The sequence below is a fragment of the Carassius carassius genome, chromosome 14, assembly GCF_963082965.1.
Source record: "Carassius carassius chromosome 14, fCarCar2.1, whole genome shotgun sequence".
NCBI lineage: Eukaryota > Metazoa > Chordata > Actinopteri > Cypriniformes > Cyprinidae > Carassius > Carassius carassius.
In genome coordinates, this window is record NC_081768.1 from 9414065 (window position 1) to 9435124 (window position 21060).

A 21060-nucleotide genomic window follows, 5' to 3' on the forward strand; every position below is an offset into this window, starting at 1 on the left:
CTAAACATTTTCTACACACATTACAAAACTACTAAAACATACAAATAAAAAATACCACTAGTGCACCCTATGAAAATTTACCATGCGGTTACTAAAGTAACACTACCTGGAGTAACTATTGTATATGAAAAAAACTGTTGTCCTAATACTAAACATATAAAGATGAATGGAAAATAAAGTGTTTTTATTTTCTCAAAACAGTTTGGCTAATATCACCGTTACAGTGATCTAATGACACCATTTCAGACCTCTTAACAGCTATGACTATCATTTTTTGAGAATTTAACTTATGTGTCATGTACAGTACATAAGTCTTTTAGAGATACTTTTGTAGGCAACTTTATGCACCAAAAAAAAAAGATATAGGCTAGTGAATTGTGACTTCATTTTAATTATAATTTGTGACTTAAAATTGCTGAAGTTTTACTATCGTTCCAAATGATCCCTGTTAAAAATTATAGGAAATCTGAATCCAATTGTTTACAATGTTACAGTTATTTTAATGAAAACACCATGTTTAATGCATTGCAACAATTACAACAACTTTGATAACATACTAAACATTCAACATTTGCAGTGCCTCTTTCTGAGATCAAGGACCCTGGCAGACAGACTGGGGTCTGGTTCATAATCCATTTCTTGTTACTTGTCCTTAAAACAAATGGACACAGTTCCATTGTGGTTAATTTAAACTAGGGATGCACCAGAATGAAAATTCTGGATGCACTAGCCCGAAAACCACCAAAATTGCTTTGTAATGATTGTGTATTGTTTTATTAAATCATATAAAAGTCATTTAATTTAACTCAACAATTTTAATGATACTGAATTTAATAAATGTCAAAGAAGTATTGTTCATTCTTAGTTAATGTTATCTAGTGGTTAACTAATGAACCTTATTGCAAAGTGTTACTAATATTAAAATAAATTCTGTCCAATTTTATACTTTCAGTAAATCTGTGGTTATTATTGAGTGTGGTTTTATTGGCTTGTGTTTTTTTAACCTTAGTTAATGATTATTTCAGCATTTACTAATACATTATTAAAATCAGCATTTTTGCTTGTTAACTCATCCTGAATTAACATGAACTAACAGTGAACAACTGTATTCTCATTAATTAAAATTATTAAAGATTATTATATACTGCAATAAATGTATTGCTCATTGTTCATTCATGTTAGTTACGACATTAATTAACATTAATTAATGGAACCTTATTGTAAAATGTTACCTTAATATTACCTTAATATTAAATATTAATATATTATTTTTATTCTGTTCCACCCAACAGAATAATATATAACTGGTTTTAAAATAATTATCTAAATAATGTATAATCCTACAAAGCTATTATTATCAGAGCAGAGCATAGCGTCATGAGAGGGTAGCGTCATTTTACCAGCGTTGCCATGGTACAGCACAGTAGCGCTATTGTAAACAAGAACAAGTAACCTAGTACGGACATAGAAGTTTCCTCCAGGCGCGTTATTCGAGAGTACTGTTATTCCGGAGAGCATAAACGCTACACGAGCGGAAAATTGAGCAGCGCTTCAAACCTACGAGTGGCGAGGATAGAAACCTGCGCGTTGAAAGCAGAATTTATTCTTTCGTCTGGCTTCGCTGACTGCGCGCGCACCACCCCAAACGGACGCCACACAACGACAGGGGGCGACAAAGAGTAATTGCCCTCGAAAACTCAGGAAACAGCGGTGAGAAGAAGTATCAAACTTGTCGTCTCACGAGCGGATTAATTCATTAATTATTTATTGATATAAACTTATTAGGTTGTGGGTTCATTTGGAAGACGCATTACAAAAGAATCATGTAAAAACCTGTAACGTAAAGCTTTGTTATTATTAGTGCAATTAATACAAAATACTGTATATGGATATAATATATATGAAACTAATAACATTAAATTGAACAAAAATTGTTTAAAAAAAATTCATTATTCATTTAATTTAATCAAAAGTTTATTTAGTCGAGCATATGAATTAGTCTGAACACTGCCGGGCGGTGTGGTGTGGCATATTAACCGAAAATGCCGTTTTCACCGACCGGAAAAATTCGGTGCATTCCTAATAATAAACTAATTTAAGTAAAGCAAGTAATTTTTTTTCATGCTATTTGCTAATTGGTTGTAGCATAGGCAGATTGCATCGTATGCATTTTTTCAACAGTTTATCTTTCACCACTGACAACTCTGTTTTAGTGGCTGCGGGCATTTTACTTTTAGTTTTGCTTTTCATTGAAGCTATTATAAAACCCATTCAGACGCAGATTCAGAACGACTGTCGCCAACTTTGAAACAACTAAACGCGTCTTCACTGCACAAACCTGGAACTCGTCCATTTCATCAACGAAGCTGTCAAAGGCAGCGCCCAGTCGCGTCGCTTCGTTTCCCTGATGTCCGTGAATACTTCCTGGTCCAAAGTTGTGTATACACAAATCAAAGTAAATTGAGAATGAAGTCGGATGGTGAAGTCACATCAGGGACATACACTTCAACGGACAAACAAACACACACACTTCTATAACTGAGGGACACAGAAGAGAAGTTCAATAGCCTCGGCTATATAATTCAATCTTCAGTGTTGACGCTTCGCAAACATGATACGAACAGATGAACATCATTCATGCAAAGGAACCTTGAAGTGTCATTCTGACCAGAAACAACAGCAAAGCAACAGTTTGAAAAATGGATATCACAAAAAAGAAAAGGTAAGTCAAATTGTATCACTTCTGCTCAACGCGGCAAGTTTAATGTGTTATTTTAAAAAGACAAGTTAAAATACAATGAGTGATTTTTAAGGCGTACTTGTAGTACTACGTAGTTTTTACAGACAACGTTGTGACTTTTCAACATATTCATAGATTTGACATGTCTGCTTCATTTCAGCGAATCGGTTCGTTCAGATGGTTCATTTATGAATCCCTTCGAAAAACGTGTCACCAGTTAGTCACCACTGAAATATGCTTAAAGTCCAAGTGCTATTTTCGTAATGAAATAAATGTTTACTCTTATGAAAATAGTTGCATTGGTAACCATAAATAGTTTAACTGTAAAATTTGTATTAGTAGCCACAGGCAAAACACTGGTGGCTTAGCTTCTCTCTTAATTTAACTGTGGTTTCTATCAAACAAACGATAGTATTTGTCATTTAAAGTGTAGTATTGGCTGTGAAAGTATAAGCAAACGTGGAAATTGCATTTATTATTAAATTCTGTTAATTGAGGTGTTTAGTTTATGCAGTAGGCCCATATGTTTGAATGTCTTTTGTCTATTAAATTGCAGTGCAGTTAAAACATTATTAACTTTAATGTTTTGTCAATGGTATTTTAGGTGCAGAAAAATGGCAAGGGAGACGGTTTTCATCAACCTCGAGTTAGGGGTGAAGATTCATTTGAGGAGGCCCCCATGTACGTGGCTGTCCTGACATACATGGGTTATGGAATTGTCATTCTTTTTGGCTATTTTAGGGATTTCTTAAGAGCGGTTGGCTTTGAGAAGTGCCATCAGGCCCAGGAGAGAGAAGAGCAAAAGGTAGGGTTGCTCTCCATCTAATATATTTTTCAAAGTGCGATAACCATCATGTGTAGAAATGAGTTAGTTTGTTCCAGTTTGTCTTGTTCAGTACACACTGGGGGGAAAACATATTTTTTTATAATTAGTTTTAGCTTTACCTCATGTAAACCTTCCACTTGATTGGTGGAACTTTTATTTTTGGATTAGAATAACAACTTTCTGTGTCTCTAAATGGCAAATGCCCAGTTACATTCTTAACATTTAGAAATGATAACTGTAAAAAGATGAGTATTTGTCAAGACAAATTTACTGTCAAACACAAAAGTGTTTTCTTTCATGTCATATCATTTACACACTGTTAACCACGGAAAATCTCCATGATGTGTGTGAGGTGATGCCGGGGAGGTTAAAGACGCAATTAAACCCCAAAGGAGTGTGGGTTCATTATTACTGCTCTCTGTCTGCTGAGAATGCCGCCTTCACAAAGATGCCTCTTTCATGCGCATTTCCAACTCAAAGCTGGTGGCATTACATCAAATGCGATTATTCAAAGGCATAAATTGAGTTTTTTTAAGTTTAGCTGGCAAGATTATGAAACAGTAAGCTGTCAGATGGAGTCACACCTTTAGCAAACTTAAATGCTAAAATTATGTTATAATGATATGAGTAACCCATTGTGGATTTTTTGCACTGTGCTTTCCATATTTTCCAAACACTTCGGCCGAATTGGCAGTCTAAATCATCTAACCAAGCCCTAATCTGTAAAGGGTAAAAACATAAATCCGTAAGAAGGAGTGCAACAGACTTTTCAGTGTGGGAATGCTGAAATAGCACCATCGTTTCCCATTATTTTCCAATACAAATAAATATATTAACCGGAAAAGAACAGTTTTTACTTCAGCAGTGCACATCTCACAGAGTATGCTTGGTATGTAGGCCTATACACCCCATTAGCATTTAAAGGCCGTGTTGCAGGGTTAATTTTTTTACGAATTTGTGCAATTTGCTTGTTGGTAATAAACATTTAAACTGTTATCCATTGTATTTTATGTTGTTGGGTATCACAAAACGGAATATAATACGAAAAAGTAGGTACTATCTTACAGCGGTCTCCTTTCCCCCACAATGCATTGCAACACGTCATGTTGGGGAGAGAATTTACCAAAGCCGCCTTGAGAGCATTGAGAGCGACTAGAAGTAGATGAGAGTATTCAGATAGCGCAGATTATAGATAAATAGATAAATACATAGATATATATATAGATAGACTAGATATATAGATAGAAAGACAGACAGATATCGACCAACAGCGACCCGAACGCACTCTTCAGCGCAGTTTCCATGGGACGACACCCACACAAGCACCTGCCAAACACAGCGACACACACGCGGCTACGTTTGCAACAACATTTTCACAGGAGGAAGAGATAAACGCTTAGAAACGTCCACATAGCTAGCATGATGCCTTCTATTTCTAGATGACAAAGACAAAGTTTACCAGTTCTACGACACTATGACAAAGTTTACCGGTACTTATTTGAACTAACGTCATGATCACTGCCACTAGATATAAAGAAAACGTAGATTTTTTTTCACTCGGTGCTACTCAATAACAGTAATATATATATATATATGTGTATGTGTGTGTGTGGGTGTTGTTATTGTGCACTGCTGCTCGACTAGCTCCAGTGCTCATTGCTGCGATGCTAAATGATAGCAACTCACCAGGACACTTCACCAACTCTCCACTCATTCTCCTCGGACCATGCATTTAATTAGCTTTGACGGACATCAGTTCTTGGCAATTCCTCATTTGTCCTCTCACATCTGGCTGGTTCGAAATTACACGGCTGCAGGCCATGATACATGTTGGCTCTTGCCACCTCTTCCTCATCCCAGTCAGTCGCTATAGTTCTGATGCTGCGTTCCAGGCAGGTTTTTGAGCTCGTAATCACTATTTCATACCACGACTAACGACTTTGTACCGTTCCAGGCAAGTTACGCCAAACTTTCTGAGCGCAAGGAATTGTAACTAGATTATTTATCTTATTGCAACGTTACATTGACCTAAAAATCGTTTTTTCAACGTGTACCACTTGCATAAACACTGCATCCGTAAAGGGCTGCCATCGTTGTTTCGCGTGCTGTGACCTCGGAACTCGGAGTACATCGATCTAATATGAGACACAAGTTCACGGGTGGGAAGTCACGGGTTTGATTGCCGTTCCAGTGCACTTTCACGGGTTTAAGGTTGGAAAAACACGGGTTACGGGTTGCCTGGAATGCGGCATCATACTAGGCTGAGGCTACCTTTCCTCGACTTCTCCCCAACGTGACGTCATCACCGAGTTGCGTAAAAAAAAACGTTAATACCAAAAACTTAAAAAATAGGTCTTTAAGACCATTTTTGAGACATTTTAAACATGATATACATATCTTGAGTGATTTATGTACCCATTAATCGAAAGTGGTGGTTAACCTGCAACATGGCCTTTAAGAGCAAAATCTACATGCAGCTTAAAATGATCTCACAGCATTTCTGTTCTCCCTTTTCCTGTTTAACAGGGGTTTCTACATTGCTGTTTCAGTTACACACCAGCAAAGCTTTAAACTGTGTGCTTTGTGTATTCTTTGTGTTAAATGAGAACAAAAAAAAAAAAATGCTATGCAGTTTTAAAAGAACGCTTTGAATGCACGATCTGAAGTGCTGGGCAAAGATCAGAAACCTCCTCAGTGACCAGAAAAACTTATGAGTGGCAGTCAAAAGCTTATGCAAAACTTGTAAAAGTCAGGCGGCAATTTGTTCAGAGTAAGTTTAATAAAGGCAGCACAATGAGGAGTCTGATTAGACTCTCCCTTGTTCTTTGGCAGAGTTTATTTAAGAACAAGATGTGGGTGAGTCTCTCAGGACTCTGATACTCACAAAGCAGATGGTTTTGAAACATTCACCCGGTTGTAACTACCCACATACAAACAGTGTCTTTTTATGGCTGATGCTGATGGCTTGTCAGCTCTATGCCTCTTATTTTTTAATAAATAAGGTATATTGTGGTGAGGAAAGCACAAAATACTAATGTTGGGTTATATTAAAAGTGCTTATGGTCACTTTGTTGTAACCAGTTTCTTGTATTACAGGACTTTGTTCCTCTGTACCAAGATTTTGAAAACTTTTACAAACGGAACCTGTACACGAGGGTCAGGGATAACTGGAACCGGCCTATATGCAGTTTACCTGGTCCGGTTTTTGACGTCATGGAAAGGGTCTCAGATGATTACAACTGGACTTTTAGGTAGGTATATGCTTTGCATTAAAACAAACAGTTGTGACCCTGTTATAAAGACCAGGACATGTTTTAGGCAAGACTTCTTAACTAGCAAGTAGGTGAGCCAACTTTTTGGACCAGTATCATGGGAGAAATATATTAAAATATAATATTATTATAACTACAGTTGAAAAGTTTGGGGAACAACTGCATCATGATTTCCTCAAAAATACAATGCAGCACAATGGTTTTCAACATTGATTACATTGATACAAAATGTTGACACTGAAGACTGAAGCAATGTCTGCTGAAAATTCAAGCTTTGCTATCAACATAATAAATTGCATTTTAAAAAATATATTAAAACAGAAAACAGTTACTTTACATTGTTAAAATATAATAAAATATTAATACTGTTTTTTGATCCGATAAATGGAGCCTTGGTGAGCATAAGAGACTTATTACTAAAACCTCAAACCTTGGAATGGTACTGTAAATTAAATAATAACAACAACATATTTATCATATTATCAGGGATAAATATATTAATATTTGATAAACTAATATGGTGTACCAGTTACTGTATATGATTATGGCTTTTGTAATTTCATCTGATTTTTTCTTTCAACAGCCGCACTTGCAATACTCACGCTTACTGCTTCTTAGCAATTCATGCTTTTCTTCTATATTACACCCATTGATTTCAGTTGCAACCTGGAACAAGAAAGATCTATGTACGCGCTATATTAAAAAATATATATATATATATATATATATATATATATATATATATCCAAACCTTGGTTGATGACGTGTTACTTCCTTGACAGGTTAACAGGGAGAACCATTGAGAATGTCATAAACATGGGCTCCTACAACTACCTGGGTTTCGCAGAAAACAATGTTGACTTCCTGAAAACTGTGGCAGAGGAGACCAGGCAGTATGGGGTGGGCGTCTGCAGCACAAGACAGGAACTAGGTAAGTGTGTGGTTGCACCACAAACGAAACCTACCTACAATCACAGAAACGGGTCACCCATAGCATCCAACAGTGTTTGCATAAAAACAAGCATAGTAGGTTATTGAGCAACTATTTTGGTTTAGTTAATGCCATCATTAACCTGTCAAATGCTTTTTTCTCACTGTGATCAGACCTGCTTTGAGCAGCGTTCGTAGAATTCCTCCTTCGCAAATAGTTTCTAGGTAATTCATTTAAGGCCCAACCTGTTTTTTTATTTGCAGCATAAGTTGATGATTGACTGGACTGTTTAATATCTCTCTCTACAGATTTATTACATGTATTATGATTAGTCAAATGACCCATAATGAACTTCCTCGTATTTCCATTCTGAAATATGTTTATTATAGGTTAAAAGCTGGATTGTTTGCACTAAGGCTAAGAGGTGAAATGGTTTTCTGGGTGCATGCACTTTTTTTTTAAAGCACTCATGATAAGTTTCCCACAGTGATAGAAAACTAGTCTTGCGATTTCCAGGCTTGAAAAGCTATGTAGTGAATATATTTGTATTTTTCTTTATTAACGCCAAGCTCTAAAACATTTAATTTGATATAAAATTCCTTTTTGTGAGTGCATTCTCTTTAAAGTGACTTTAAAAAATGCTTACTGAGTAATCACAAACAACTTACAGGGAAATGCCTTGGTAAAATGGCATGGAAATCCTTTATGGGGGTTAGACCTGTTCGGGCACAGTTGTAAAATACTTTTTGGTTTGATGAATGTTCAAGGATCTGGTTATTCTGGCTTGTTGCATGTGTTGCATTTTTCAGCTGCTTGATGAATGTCACTACCTGTTCTGACATAAGCAAGGCCGTAAAACATAATGTGAGCACAGTCAGGTCAAGACATGACAGTAAAGTTGGAATTATTTTCTACTACTTTTCTGTCTCCTCCTCTCACATACATACACAGAATAAATACACACCCTTCTTAATGATATAATTGTTTTCCAGATATCAGATCATTTTCAGAGTAAAGTAGGTCATCTGAGATCTTTATCTGCGTTGGTATGCAGTGACTGTGGTGAATCTAATCCAAATACCACAGCAGATACAGACACAAAAAAACACATGATCATGAGGCATGAGGTATTTGTGTGTAAAGGCTTTTTCGCATCATTCATTATTCATTTCAGGGATTAATTTATTTTTTTGCATCACTCAGAGGTTGTCGTTTCTTTCAGATATATTTCTGCAGGCCTTCTTTAAAATGAGCAATAACTACTAGCCCCACGACTCCTTATTAAAATGCAGTTTCTAATTAGACGCCTGTGTATGTATGTGCATATTAGGGATGGGCATTTTTAAATCATTTTGTAGAATTCCAAAACATAAAAATGAGTAAAATAAGTATAAATATATGAAACATGTACAATATTATATTACATAAAGTATATACTTATTCATAAATATATCTAATATAACTACATTATTTAATCAAATGAAAACTTTGTTGCTTTAAAATGTTTTAATAATTGGAGATTTGTGAAGATGTTATTGCGTTTGCCAAATTACATTAGGTTACTATTTTACATCAAACCCATGTGATGTTGGGTAATAGGTTTTTAACTATAACGGTACAGTCACAGTTGACAACACTTTTTTTTTTGTTCCGACTGCAAGGTCAATAATGTCTGTGTTTGTTTTTGGTGACACGTTTTAAGACAGATGCATCAATCATTTACAGAAATTCTGCTGTAGGATTGTCTGTGTGTCTTTAGATTGTGTTATAATGTGTGTGTTTTCAGTCACCATGGACTATTTAAGTGTGCAAAGAGTTTATAGATTTAACATTGTTATAGTTGTCAATAGGCCATTTAAGTGTCACAATTACCACCAGAAAATTTGTCTTATTTAAGCTTATTGTAAATCATCTTTTTAGGGTTGGGACTACTGTTTAAGGTGGATAAACCTGTTTACTGGTTTAAAAAGTACAGAGTTTACCAGTTTTGCATAACAGGAGTTGAAAAATTTGCAGATATAGAGAATATTTGGCCAGGAACAGGTGGACCTCTTTGCAACTCAGGAGACATCGCAGGAGACATTTCAGAGAACCCCTCTGTTTCTCTCTAGTTCACCCAGCTCCCCTGGGACTGGACGCAATGGTACAGACTTGGCCGAGGTTTCGTCCCCCATCACTCTGCTCCCAGGAGTTCTGGCGAGAGTACGCCGAGACGGGGTTCGGCTGTTATTAGTAGCCCCGGTCTGGCTGGGCTGAGTATGGTTCTCGGATCTGATCTCGCTCCTCGATGGCTCTCCATGGGAGATTCCAGCCAGGAGAGATCTACTCTCACAGGCGCAGGGTACGATAATTCACCCTCACCCGGAGTTGTGGAAACTATGGGTGTGGCCCCTGAGGGGGCACAGCTCATAGCATCCGGTCTCTCAACCGTTGAGCTCCCTCAACAAGGAAACTGTACTTCTGGGAGCCCGACAGAAGAAGCTTAATTGCATGTGTCCAGTGTGAGCTCTGGACACATACATCCACAGAGCTGCCCTCTGGAGAAAGACGGACCAACTGCTTGTGTGCTATGGTCCCCCCAAAAGGGGTCTTCCTACAACCTAATTGGATAGTTGAGGCTGTCAACCTGACCTTGGAGTCCTCCAATCTCCCCTCGCTAATGGGAGTCAAGGCTTACTCCACATGGGGTATGGGCCTCCAAGTTCTTCTTTGCAGGTTTATCCATGCAGGACATCTGCAACGCTGCAGGATGGTCCATGCCCTTCACCTTTGTGAGGTTCTATGACCTTGATATGCGAGCCACTCCGGGCTCTTCTGTTCTCTCACCTTAGCTGTGCTCTTTGGATATACACTTGGCAGGGATTTGGAAGTCTGGGGGCGTGGGCACCTTGTTCCCCATAGCATTCGACGCAGCTCAAGTTACTGAAGAGGAACGTCTCAAGGTTACGCATGTAACCATAGCTCCTCGAGGGAATGTGATGCTGCCTAGAAAGCCAGCTGCGCGGTACGTGCTTTTATATCTTCCTGGTCGCTTATGTCACCCTGCTCATGTCGTCACGTCCTTTCATTGGACAGATTGCACATGATATTTAGAGTCGCTTACGCTAAAGGCGTTCCCCATAGCATTCGACGTAGCATCTCATTCCCTCGAGGAACCATGGTTACATGCGTAACCTTGACACATTTTATGGGTAGTTTCTGTTTGTGTACACACTCCCACCAGGTGAATGAACTCTACACGGGTCTTGCTCTCATTTCTCACTTCATTAGACTACTACAATATCCTGGTTAGAAGTCAAGACCCTTATGAGTTTCCTCTGTAGAGAGAGCTTCTCAGTTATCACACTGAAGTGCAGTGTGTCCACCCAGCCCAGATTCGGGTTTAATCAAACACATCACGCTTCAGCTGCTGAGGGAATGTTTAGAGGTCTGGAGTAATCAATAGTTTTTTAGAGTACAAAGCTCTCTATAGGAATCTGGTAAAAGGAGAAACGTTTTCTCACAGACTAACACTAGGTGTTGTACAACCACTCTGGACTTCTGTCTTATTTAGTAGGAAATATATCTTTACCCAGAATTTCTTGCTTAAAGCTGTTAAACATTTCATTTTCAATTTCAAAGCTGTTAAACAATCATTTTGTCACTTTGATGGGTAAGGTGTTCATGGGATCAGGAAATGATGCCAACATAAGCACTGTGGATGTGCATGCATTTTAACATTGCAACAACTACATAGTGTTTAGGAATGTATTCATTTATATTTAATTTATATGTGTACACACCCTGGAATAACAACGACCGCGAAAATAAGTGAAGATTATTATTATAATTTTTTATGTTTTGTTCCTCTGATATTTTCCTCCTCTTTTTTTTATTTCCTCTCTCTAGCATGGCATAAGCAGCATACGGTGATATGGAGGGACACAGAGACTGTTGACAAAGGAATTGTTGAATAAAGTTGTTATTTTTGTTTTCTTCGCTTACAAAAAGATTTCTCGTTGCTTCATAATGTTACAGTTGAACCACTGCTGGCAGATGGACTATTCTGATGATGACTTTAATACTTTTCTGGACCTTGACAGTGTAAATTACTTGGTAGTCTATGGGACAGACACAAGCCTCCTTGTTTTCATCCAAAATATCTTAAATTGTGTTCCAAAGACAAACTATTTTTTATGGGTTTGGAACGACATTGGATTAAGTGATTAATGACTAAATTTTCATTTTGGGATGGAGTATCCCTTTAACTCTCCCTTAAAAGTGAGTCTTTTTTTTTTCAACACTGGTATTTAGATGTGATAACTTCTGACTTTAGGGCCTTTGTTTCCTTTATGCTGACCCTGTCTGAGCCTCTAAAACTAGAAAAGCTGAAGGAGGCTTGCAGGAAAATTTTGCGGTTAGAACACCTAATCTGACTTGGAAAGACTGGGCTAATGAATTCTTAAAGTGTGTATCTCTGCTTTCTATTACCAGTAGTGTGAGGCACTTTTACATTCCTTCTGTGGCCCTCATAGCATTAAAGGGATGGTTCAACCAAAAATGAAAATTCTGTCATTAATTACTCATGTTGTTCCAAAACTATAAAACCTTTGTTCATCTTTGGAACACAAATTAAGATATTTTTGATGCATTCCCAGAGCTCTCTGACCCTCCCATAGAGAGCAAGGATCCACACACGATCAAGGTCCAGAAACGTATTTTACGAAGCTACGAGAATACTTTTTGTGCTCAAAGAAAACAAATATAACGACTTTATTCAACAATTTGTCTCCTCCACGTCACCCTGGCATCACCCTTAACCCAGAACAGCATACATTGTTTACGTTCAGTGGATACTCTGCAAAATGGCTCCAGGGAGAAATGGAAGAGACAAATTGTTGAATAAAGTCGTTATTTTTGTTTTGTAGTATCCATGTAAAGTAAGTAAACTAAAAAGAGGTCTACCATGGCTGCTACTACTGTTAGTGGTTTGGATTTAATTTGTTCAAAAGCCTCCTCAAGGTATTGATAATCTCAAGAGCAGATTCAGTTTCTTTTTCTCACTAATTACTTTCTTCTTAAAACATTGTTCATGTAGCCATAGGAGATAAAGGTGTCATCTTAAGAATACATTTCTTTTTATTTTTTTAAAGGTAATTTAAGCACCCATGAAAAACTGGAGCGACTTGTGGCAGAGTTCTTGGGGGTGGAGTCTGCCATGGCGTTTGGAATGGGTTTCGCCACCAATTCCATGAACATTCCGGCACTAGTCGGAAAGGTGAGCATTTCAGATTGAATTATCGGCAGTGCCTCTTTATTTTAACATCTGTCTTAAATCACTCAGTTTTATCTGTTGAAGTGAGCTCAGAAGTGTGTTATTAATCTATTATCTCTGGGAGCCTGCTATTAATTGCTACTATAAACAGTTTTTCACACACCGCTGAATTACCCAATGAACCAGCACACTAAACAAACCCTTGTTAAAAATAATGCTCAATCAGATAGACAAACACAGTTAGGACTGACAGCACTTGTTTAGGGTGTCTCATTAAGGTTTGTTTATGCTGGGTCCAATGATGTGGTCGGTCATAATCAGCTCAGATTAGAAGACCTCAGGAACTGGTGGAGATGAACAAACAATGAACAAGACATTTACTAGTGTATTTATTAATCTTTATTAATGTTAGTTAATGAAAATAAAGTTATTCATCGTTAGTTCATGCTAATGCATTGACTAATGTTAACAAGCACAACTTTTGATTTGAAAAATGCATTAGTAAATGTTGAAATTATCATTAACTAAGATTAATAAATGCTGTGGAAGGATTGTTCTTGCTTACAGTAGTTCGTGTTAACTAAAGTAGTTAACTAACATTAACTAATGGAACCTTATTCTAAATTGTTACCAATGTCTGTTTCCAGGGCTGCCTGATTCTGAGCGATGAGCTAAATCACACGTCCCTTATTCTGGGAGCCAGGTTGTCTGGGGCAACCATTCGAGTCTTCAAGCACAACAGTGAGTACATATTTAAAATGTTATGAAGTTTAAAAACACCAGGTCACGGTGTGTTCAGTTATCCACGCAACTGCTCAAGGTAAAACATTTTTAAATACTGAGGTCGATCGTCTTCAAATTTTGTGATGGTTAGCAAAATAAATTTAAGCAGTCGAATGCAACGAGGCATATTTGGGTTTTATAAAAGCTATGCTTTAGGGAATCCATAGTGGTTAATAGTATTCTTGTGTAGCTACTGGAAAACTAGTGTGCATCTTTCTCCAGAGGATGGATGAGAATACATGATGCATGAACAACAAAAGCTTGAATGTACTCTGCCAGCGCCGTGTAATAGTTGGTTGTGGGTCCTTACATCAAACCCGAAGGCCTCAACATGCCACTGAAAATGTTCTTATAAAAAGTGGCAGAGGAGTTTAGCAGCCCTAGTCCATTGTTCTTGGCTGCGATTGTTCAGATAAAAAAAAAAGAAAAACTTGATTAGCCGGTTCAGGTTTGTTTAATTATGGTGCCTGAACATAATGCCATGTTCCGGTTCCTCAGAAATGAAAAAGAATGCTGCTTGAAGTTGAACTTTCTACTTGAACTCATGCAGAGATCCCCTCATCTGATTTCCTAAAGATGCCGGTGTATGATGTCCTGTAACAACCGGATTTGATGAGTTAATGATAACCATTTACTTTCAAGCAAATAAAATGCATCAGTGAGTTTAAGTTCATAATTATATGATAAGCCAACCTGTTTAGCAAGCATTTGCAGAAACTGGTGGAAAATACAGTCAACGTTCTTCTCTGTTGATAGCACTGCATAACAAATTTATCATCTGAATTTTGGTTGTTAGAACATGTTTGTTGATAAATACCTACCACGCTAGGGGTGCATTGCCATTTTAATTCTTTATCTGTCTCCAGAGGATTGCGAAACCCACATTGGAAAAAATAAAAAGATATCCAAATGCATAAGAGGATAATTACATCAGTTTTTCTGAATGATTGCTCATTCAAAAAGCACATTTAAATGCAAACGGACTCAATTTGTTTAAATGCCCTAAATGTGTTGTTGACATCAGGAATATTTAGGCCATAGAATTACCTTTTTTTTGTTGATCAGTTACGCAAGGAATTGCTGGAAGACTTGTGTTTTCTCAGGAGAAAGATTGCAGCTGTAAATATGGTACACTGAATAAAATAGATTTTTGTTGTTTCATTTGCACATTGTTTTGAATAATGATCACTGCTGTTTTGTATACGTCAGTGAGATATTTTTGAAGCAAGTGGGTGGATTTTCCCTGCAAACAGAGTATATTTTTGTATTATTTGTTTGGAGTCTCTATAACCAAGCTGCATATGCTTTCATTGTCATCTTGAATTAACTACTGACAACATAAAACACTTAAACATCTAGCCAAAAATAGTTTGGCATTTATGTCCACATAAATTTACTTCTCATTGTTTATTGTATAGATGTTCTTGGCCTGAAACCTTTTGCGATCTGTTTAGGTGAGTGTAGTATTTCAGGACTGCATGGATAGTGAAAGCAGGCCGCGTCCACATTGGCCTACACTAGCCTAAATACGTCCACCTGTTTGAAATGAGGCCACTTTAATGAGAGACTATATGGAACATTCTTTTCTTTGGGCTTTTTGTCACTTTTTATTCATAGAGACAGTAGGAAGAAGGCAGTAAGTTAATAGGGTAAAAGGGGAGGAATGGGATCGGGCCATAATTAAACCTGTGTTGACTTTCAAAATCTGTAATTTTGCAGTTAAACTCTGCCATCTGTTGGTCAGTTTGCAGTGTTGCCATGTCTGGTTGTGGTTGTTATAAGCAACTTCAGTTTATTGGTTTTAGGGCTTATTTACAGAATACAATCACACATTTGGGCTTACACAACTAAATATTGCCTACCAATAATAGCATTGTTGAATATCCAGGTGTGCTGTTAGAGCTTAGTTTTACTTGTTATAACTATTATAATTTATTTCCATTTTCTTTCAATGTTTCTGGCTTTTCCAGCCCTTCCTCTAGAATACAATTAATGGAAAGGTTTTTTTTTTTTTTTTTTTTTTTGCAGTAAGATGTAATTTAGCCTTGGTTAATGTTTGTTTTATGCTATAATAAATCAGATCATTGAATTCAAGCAGTTCTCCATAAAAACCCTTACCCTCCTAGAAAGACAAAAAACTCTTGATGCTTATTTTGGTAAGATACACTGGTCACTTATTTTGGGTTTTGTTTTACCAGACCATGGCATGTTCCTTCTTCTAGCTAGGTCTGGCAACCACTGTCAAATTGTGTCTTAGCGATCTAAAACATTCAATTGAGGTCTTTCAATTCATGCAGCCTCTACTGAGCTGATGAGGTGTGCATTGCTGGGGCGTCTCTACAGAAGAAGTGTTGAGAAACACTGTTCTGTACATCCAAAGACTTGTTGGCCACATACAGAAGAATTCAAGGGTTGTTCATAATCTGTAAAGAAGCTTAGTGATATCTAATATTACAGCCATATATATTCCTAAAAATGCTTTCATTGAATCAAATTTCCACTTGTGCTCATGACTGGCACAAGACAATGCCCGAGTTATGGTTAAATACCAACTAAGAGTATATATTTATTTTAATACCTGATTGTGTCATAATGTCTGTTTTGTGTTTGTTTACAGACATACAGAGTCTAGAAAAAATGCTAAAGGATGCAATTTGCTCTGGTCAACCTCGTACCCATCGCGCCTGGAAGAAGATCCTCATCATGGTGGAGGGCATTTACAGGTCAGTTTGTTTGTGAATATTTACCGTTCCATTCACTATAGCCTTAAGGTAAGAAGCTACATCAAATGAAAAAGGATCTAATTAAGCAAATTGATAAAAACTACATTTATAGAGAGGTTGTCCTACAGAAGTACAGCTCAAGATGCTTTACAAATCAGCAGAATGTTAATTAAACAATAAAAAATGAATTTACTATCATTGTTGGAGAACAGCTAAAGCAATTGGATTTAATAACTGGTGGCACAAACAAAATTATCTTTTTTATCACAATTATCACTCTTGTTTGTTTGAGGATTTGAACACTGCCTGTCTGATTGTTAGTTTATTGAGGCCAAAGTCTTCAGTCTTGGTTGTGTGACCCTTTCCAGTCTCGTGCTCGAACTTTATATGAAATTCATGCATGATTATAGAAGATTATGAATGATTCACTAACTTACAACCACTGTACCAGTAGCCACATAATACTGTTTACAGTGCCTATTGCCATCACTGAGACAAGTGATTTCTATTTCTAGTTCACTGATATCTGCTAAGTAATTGGCGCATTTTATGTTTAAAAAATCCCTTACAGCACCATTAATATTGAAAAACTTGAAAAGTTGTTGGTAGATCATTTAAATGTAAAAAATTTAAGTTTATGGATTATAAAGGTTAAAATGTTATTTTATTATTACATTAAGGTTAAAATTATATATACTTTTTTTAATCTATGTGTCTTTCTGTCTGTCTGTTTATTATATTCATATACATGTTAAACATTTTATATATGCACGCACGCACACACACACACACACACACACACACACATATATATATATATACAGTTTATTAAACTATTTCAATCATTTAAAATATTTCTAGTCACATATTTGCCTTATGTTTACCAATCTATGTCCATAATCTGATTTCTTACACATCCTAATTGAAATGTCTTTGTCTATTTCTTTCAGTATGGAAGGCTCTCTAGTCCGGTTGCCGGAGATCTTAGCGCTAAAGAAGAAGTACAAGGCTTATCTGTACCTCGACGAGGCCCACAGCATCGGGGCCGTGGGGCCCACAGGACGGGGGGTTACAGAATATTTTGGGGTGGATCCCAATGAAGTGGACGTTCTAATGGGCACCTTCACTAAGAGCTTCGGGGCTGCTGGCGGGTACATAGCTGGGAAAAAGGTAGGCATTATATAATACCTTACTGTCAAGCTTTTAACAAGACATTTCCTGAGGCAGACAGCACAAGGTTTTACAGAAATTTGGATCGTTGAGCTGCTGTTTGTCATTTGTTGACGCTCGTGGTACAGATATGAGTTACATAACCTTTACTCAGAGTGCACACTTCCTTTCTTTTTTAAACTTGCACACATGGTCTTGTTTCATGATGTGAAACTACATATGTTCCCCAAATGTCACTCACACTCCTGTCACACCGCCTCTCTCATCTCATTACTCCATTAAAAAAGACCACTTCACTTCATAACCACATCACGGACATGGCAGTTGATTATAAAAGACTGAAAATTAAAAAAGACTGCAGCTTCTTTGAATTACACAATCTTTGGAGAACAGAGAGAGTGAGAGAGAGAACCCATACATGTGTTATGTAACATTGAGAATTTAATAAGGTGAGACTGAGCGATTGCCAACTCTGTTTTATGGAACAAATCAGAATTGAAGGTTTTCAAAGGATGCTTCCAAACGTGGTACTTGTCTGTAATTTATACTACCATTTTAAAAATAAATAGATAATCATTACAATAATTTAAAAAAACTACACTTTTAACCTCTCAATGTGCCACCGGTGGGCCTGTTGGTGCTTTTTTTTCATTGTTTTTTCTCTGTCACATATCTTAGTAATACTCATAACTTGCATATTAATTGAAAACTTAAAACCTCAAAATTCATCCTGTGTAAACCATTTTAAAATCAGACATTGCATTACCAATGGAAATGGTACTTTAATGTATTTTGGCAGTCTTCCCCTTAGTGAGTGGAATCAGGTGTCATATTACAAAATGTATTATGGTCTTTTAGAATCAAACCTTTTTATTATCTTGACAAAATACATAACGTTGGAAAGGTCTGAATCTCAAGATTCCATATTTGGTTCCATATCATAGTTTTGTGATAGAAGTAATATTGACAGAGATATTTAGACGTTTGTGACAGAAAAATGCATTTAAAAAAATTCAGTGGAATTTTGTTGGCACCCGGTGGCTAATTTTGGTATAACACACTACATAAAATCTCTCAGGAACCTCAATTTATTTTATATATATCAACTTCAAATTTGGAACTTAACTTATTTAGACATAAGGCTTTTATTTTATAGTGATTTTGGGTTCAAAAATATTTTGAAAAATATTTATTTTGTATAAAATAAAAATTCTACAGTGCATTTTCTCAACAGAAAATGTTACACTTTTTGATACAGTACTTTAATATTTTGAAATGAGTCCACTTCTGCAATAATCTGCATTGTCTTCTAAAAAAAGAATCCAGCCTTAGGTCTGTATTCCAAAGCATCCATGAATTATAAATCTATATACAAAAATGGGGGGTGACACTTAAAGGGTTCATATTTTTTTTCTGTCTGAAAAATGTCAGCAGACATTATTAGTCAAACTTGTCAGCTTGTCAAAGAAAACTTCTGTTCCTTTCTTGTAGGTTTACAATTTTTTAATAAAGGTACTTAGCAGCAGAGTAAAACACATGCTCTCAGCAGCAATAAGGACACTGTACACAAACACAGTGGGAGGTTCGCAAAGAGAGCCGCCAAACAGCTCCAGCCAGTCCTTGCTCCACAGATGTGGGTGGATTTTCGGACACGTTCCCTTAACTGACTTATCTTATGCTGTTTCCACAAAGCTCCCAGGACCTAAAGTACTGCAAATCTTGCATTTTAAGTGGAAGCAGATGTTTGCTTTGCAGATTTTTCCCCTAAAAACCCCTTCGCCCCCATCCTCAAAGTAGAGGACACATCTGGATGCAGAGGCCCGTGTGCATCGCGAGGTCCACAGTGGATGCAGATGTCTGAGGACAGAGATTAAGAGCTGAATATTGGTCCTGGCTTCTACTCAGCTTTTTAATGTATGCAGGACAGACACAATCTCCAAAACTGTTTGTTTGTAATGTACAAAGTGTCACCTTATTCCATGACATCTGTAATAGTTTGTATGGAAAAGCTTGTATTAGTGTCCATATGTTCGCTTGCCTCATTGTCAGATCTGCTGTTAGTATAACCAGTTAAGGGACTCCAATACAAGCAGTTTGCAAAATGAACATCCTGTGTCAGCCATAACAAACAAACAGATTTTACACAATGACAACAGAGAAGCTGTCATTATCACTGGACAATCAGTGTCTCAGGTGTGTGCTGTGTGGTTTCATCACCCTCTAGTGGTGTAATTTGGACAGCACAGTGTTTCAGTTCTACTCTTGCATATAGTCATTTTAAGTGACTTTTTAAATCACTTATTACAGGTTTTCTTTCTCTGAAAAAACCTGAGGTTAAATATCTTGCTCTAGGGTGCAATACACTTCTCATGGATCACCTGCTCAAAAGTCCAAACTTACAAATCATAACTTTAACCATATTATTACCACAGCTTGTGAAACATTGACAAGGAGTGTTGACCATAAAATAGTTTAAAGGAAAGGTCATTCCAACATTTTTTGCAGTAATTACTAACTGCTACAACAGTATTCATTTCTTTTTACAATTTTGTATAATTTATTTTAAATTAAATTAATTCAGTTAAATTTGTTGAATTGTAATTTATTTAATATAATTAATTTCTTTATTTTATTAAAATATTTTATTTTTTTAACCCAGTATTTTTCTAATTTTTGTGAAGCACAAAAGGAGATCTCTTGCAGAATGTCTAAACTTGAGTAACATAAATGTGAACACATTCTGAAAGTATTCCTTTAATGATGGACATGTTGTGTTTTCTGCAGGAGTTGGTGGATTATTTGCGGAGTCACTCTCACAGTGCCGTGTACGCTACAGCCATGTCCCCACCTGTCGTAGAGCAGATCATCAGGGCAATTAAATGCATCATGGGTGTCGATGGAACAACAGAAGGTTGGTATAAAAAAAAGCAATGTATAGACATTGAAACAATACTGAGGCATAAAATCATGAAAGAGATGCTGTAAAACAGATGCACTACTTTACACTTGATGTGTTAGAAGACGTTGATTTCAAACTAGTCAGTCATTCTAATATCAGAAGACATTGAAATTCTCCACCCAACACTTCTCAATCACATGGATTTAATAACAATTTAAATTAATTTTGCTACAGCGTATAACTCATGGAAAACAGATTTCAGTAAAATACAGGACTGGCTTAAAGAGTATTACAGACCTTTAGTCAAGGAAAGGTCACATGTTTCCAAGTATTAGGAGTCAGCAGAATGGCACCAGATGTTAAAAGGGTTTTCCCAAGCTCTCTTCTGTTTTTGATATGCATTAATCCATATATTTATTAGGTCCCACTTTATATTAGGTGGCCTTAACTAGTATGTACTTA

The 21060-nt window shown here is 36.7% G+C and overlaps 1 protein-coding gene across 2 annotated transcripts in view; it reads left to right on the plus strand.

The window, feature by feature from the left end:
* The first annotated feature begins 1440 nt into the window (after window positions 1-1440).
* The window catches only part of sptlc3 (serine palmitoyltransferase, long chain base subunit 3), a 28779-nt gene continuing 9159 nt past the window's right edge, over window positions 1441-21060 (plus strand). The window contains exons 1-10 of one of the 2 annotated variants that reach the window (XM_059565959.1): window positions 1441-1710; window positions 2276-2722; window positions 3345-3545; window positions 6663-6817; window positions 7621-7769; window positions 12902-13026; window positions 13671-13764; window positions 16424-16529; window positions 17480-17699; window positions 20484-20610. In XM_059565959.1, coding sequence (XP_059421942.1) covers window positions 2612-2722; window positions 3345-3545; window positions 6663-6817; window positions 7621-7769; window positions 12902-13026; window positions 13671-13764; window positions 16424-16529; window positions 17480-17699; window positions 20484-20610 — 1288 coding nt within the window. In that variant the 5' untranslated portion in view covers window positions 1441-1710; window positions 2276-2611. Of the gene's footprint in view, window positions 1711-1939; window positions 2723-3344; window positions 3546-6662; window positions 6818-7620; window positions 7770-12901; window positions 13027-13670; window positions 13765-16423; window positions 16530-17479; window positions 17700-20483; window positions 20611-21060 lie in introns of those variants that run through there. The other variant, XM_059565960.1, reaches the window with a different exon arrangement.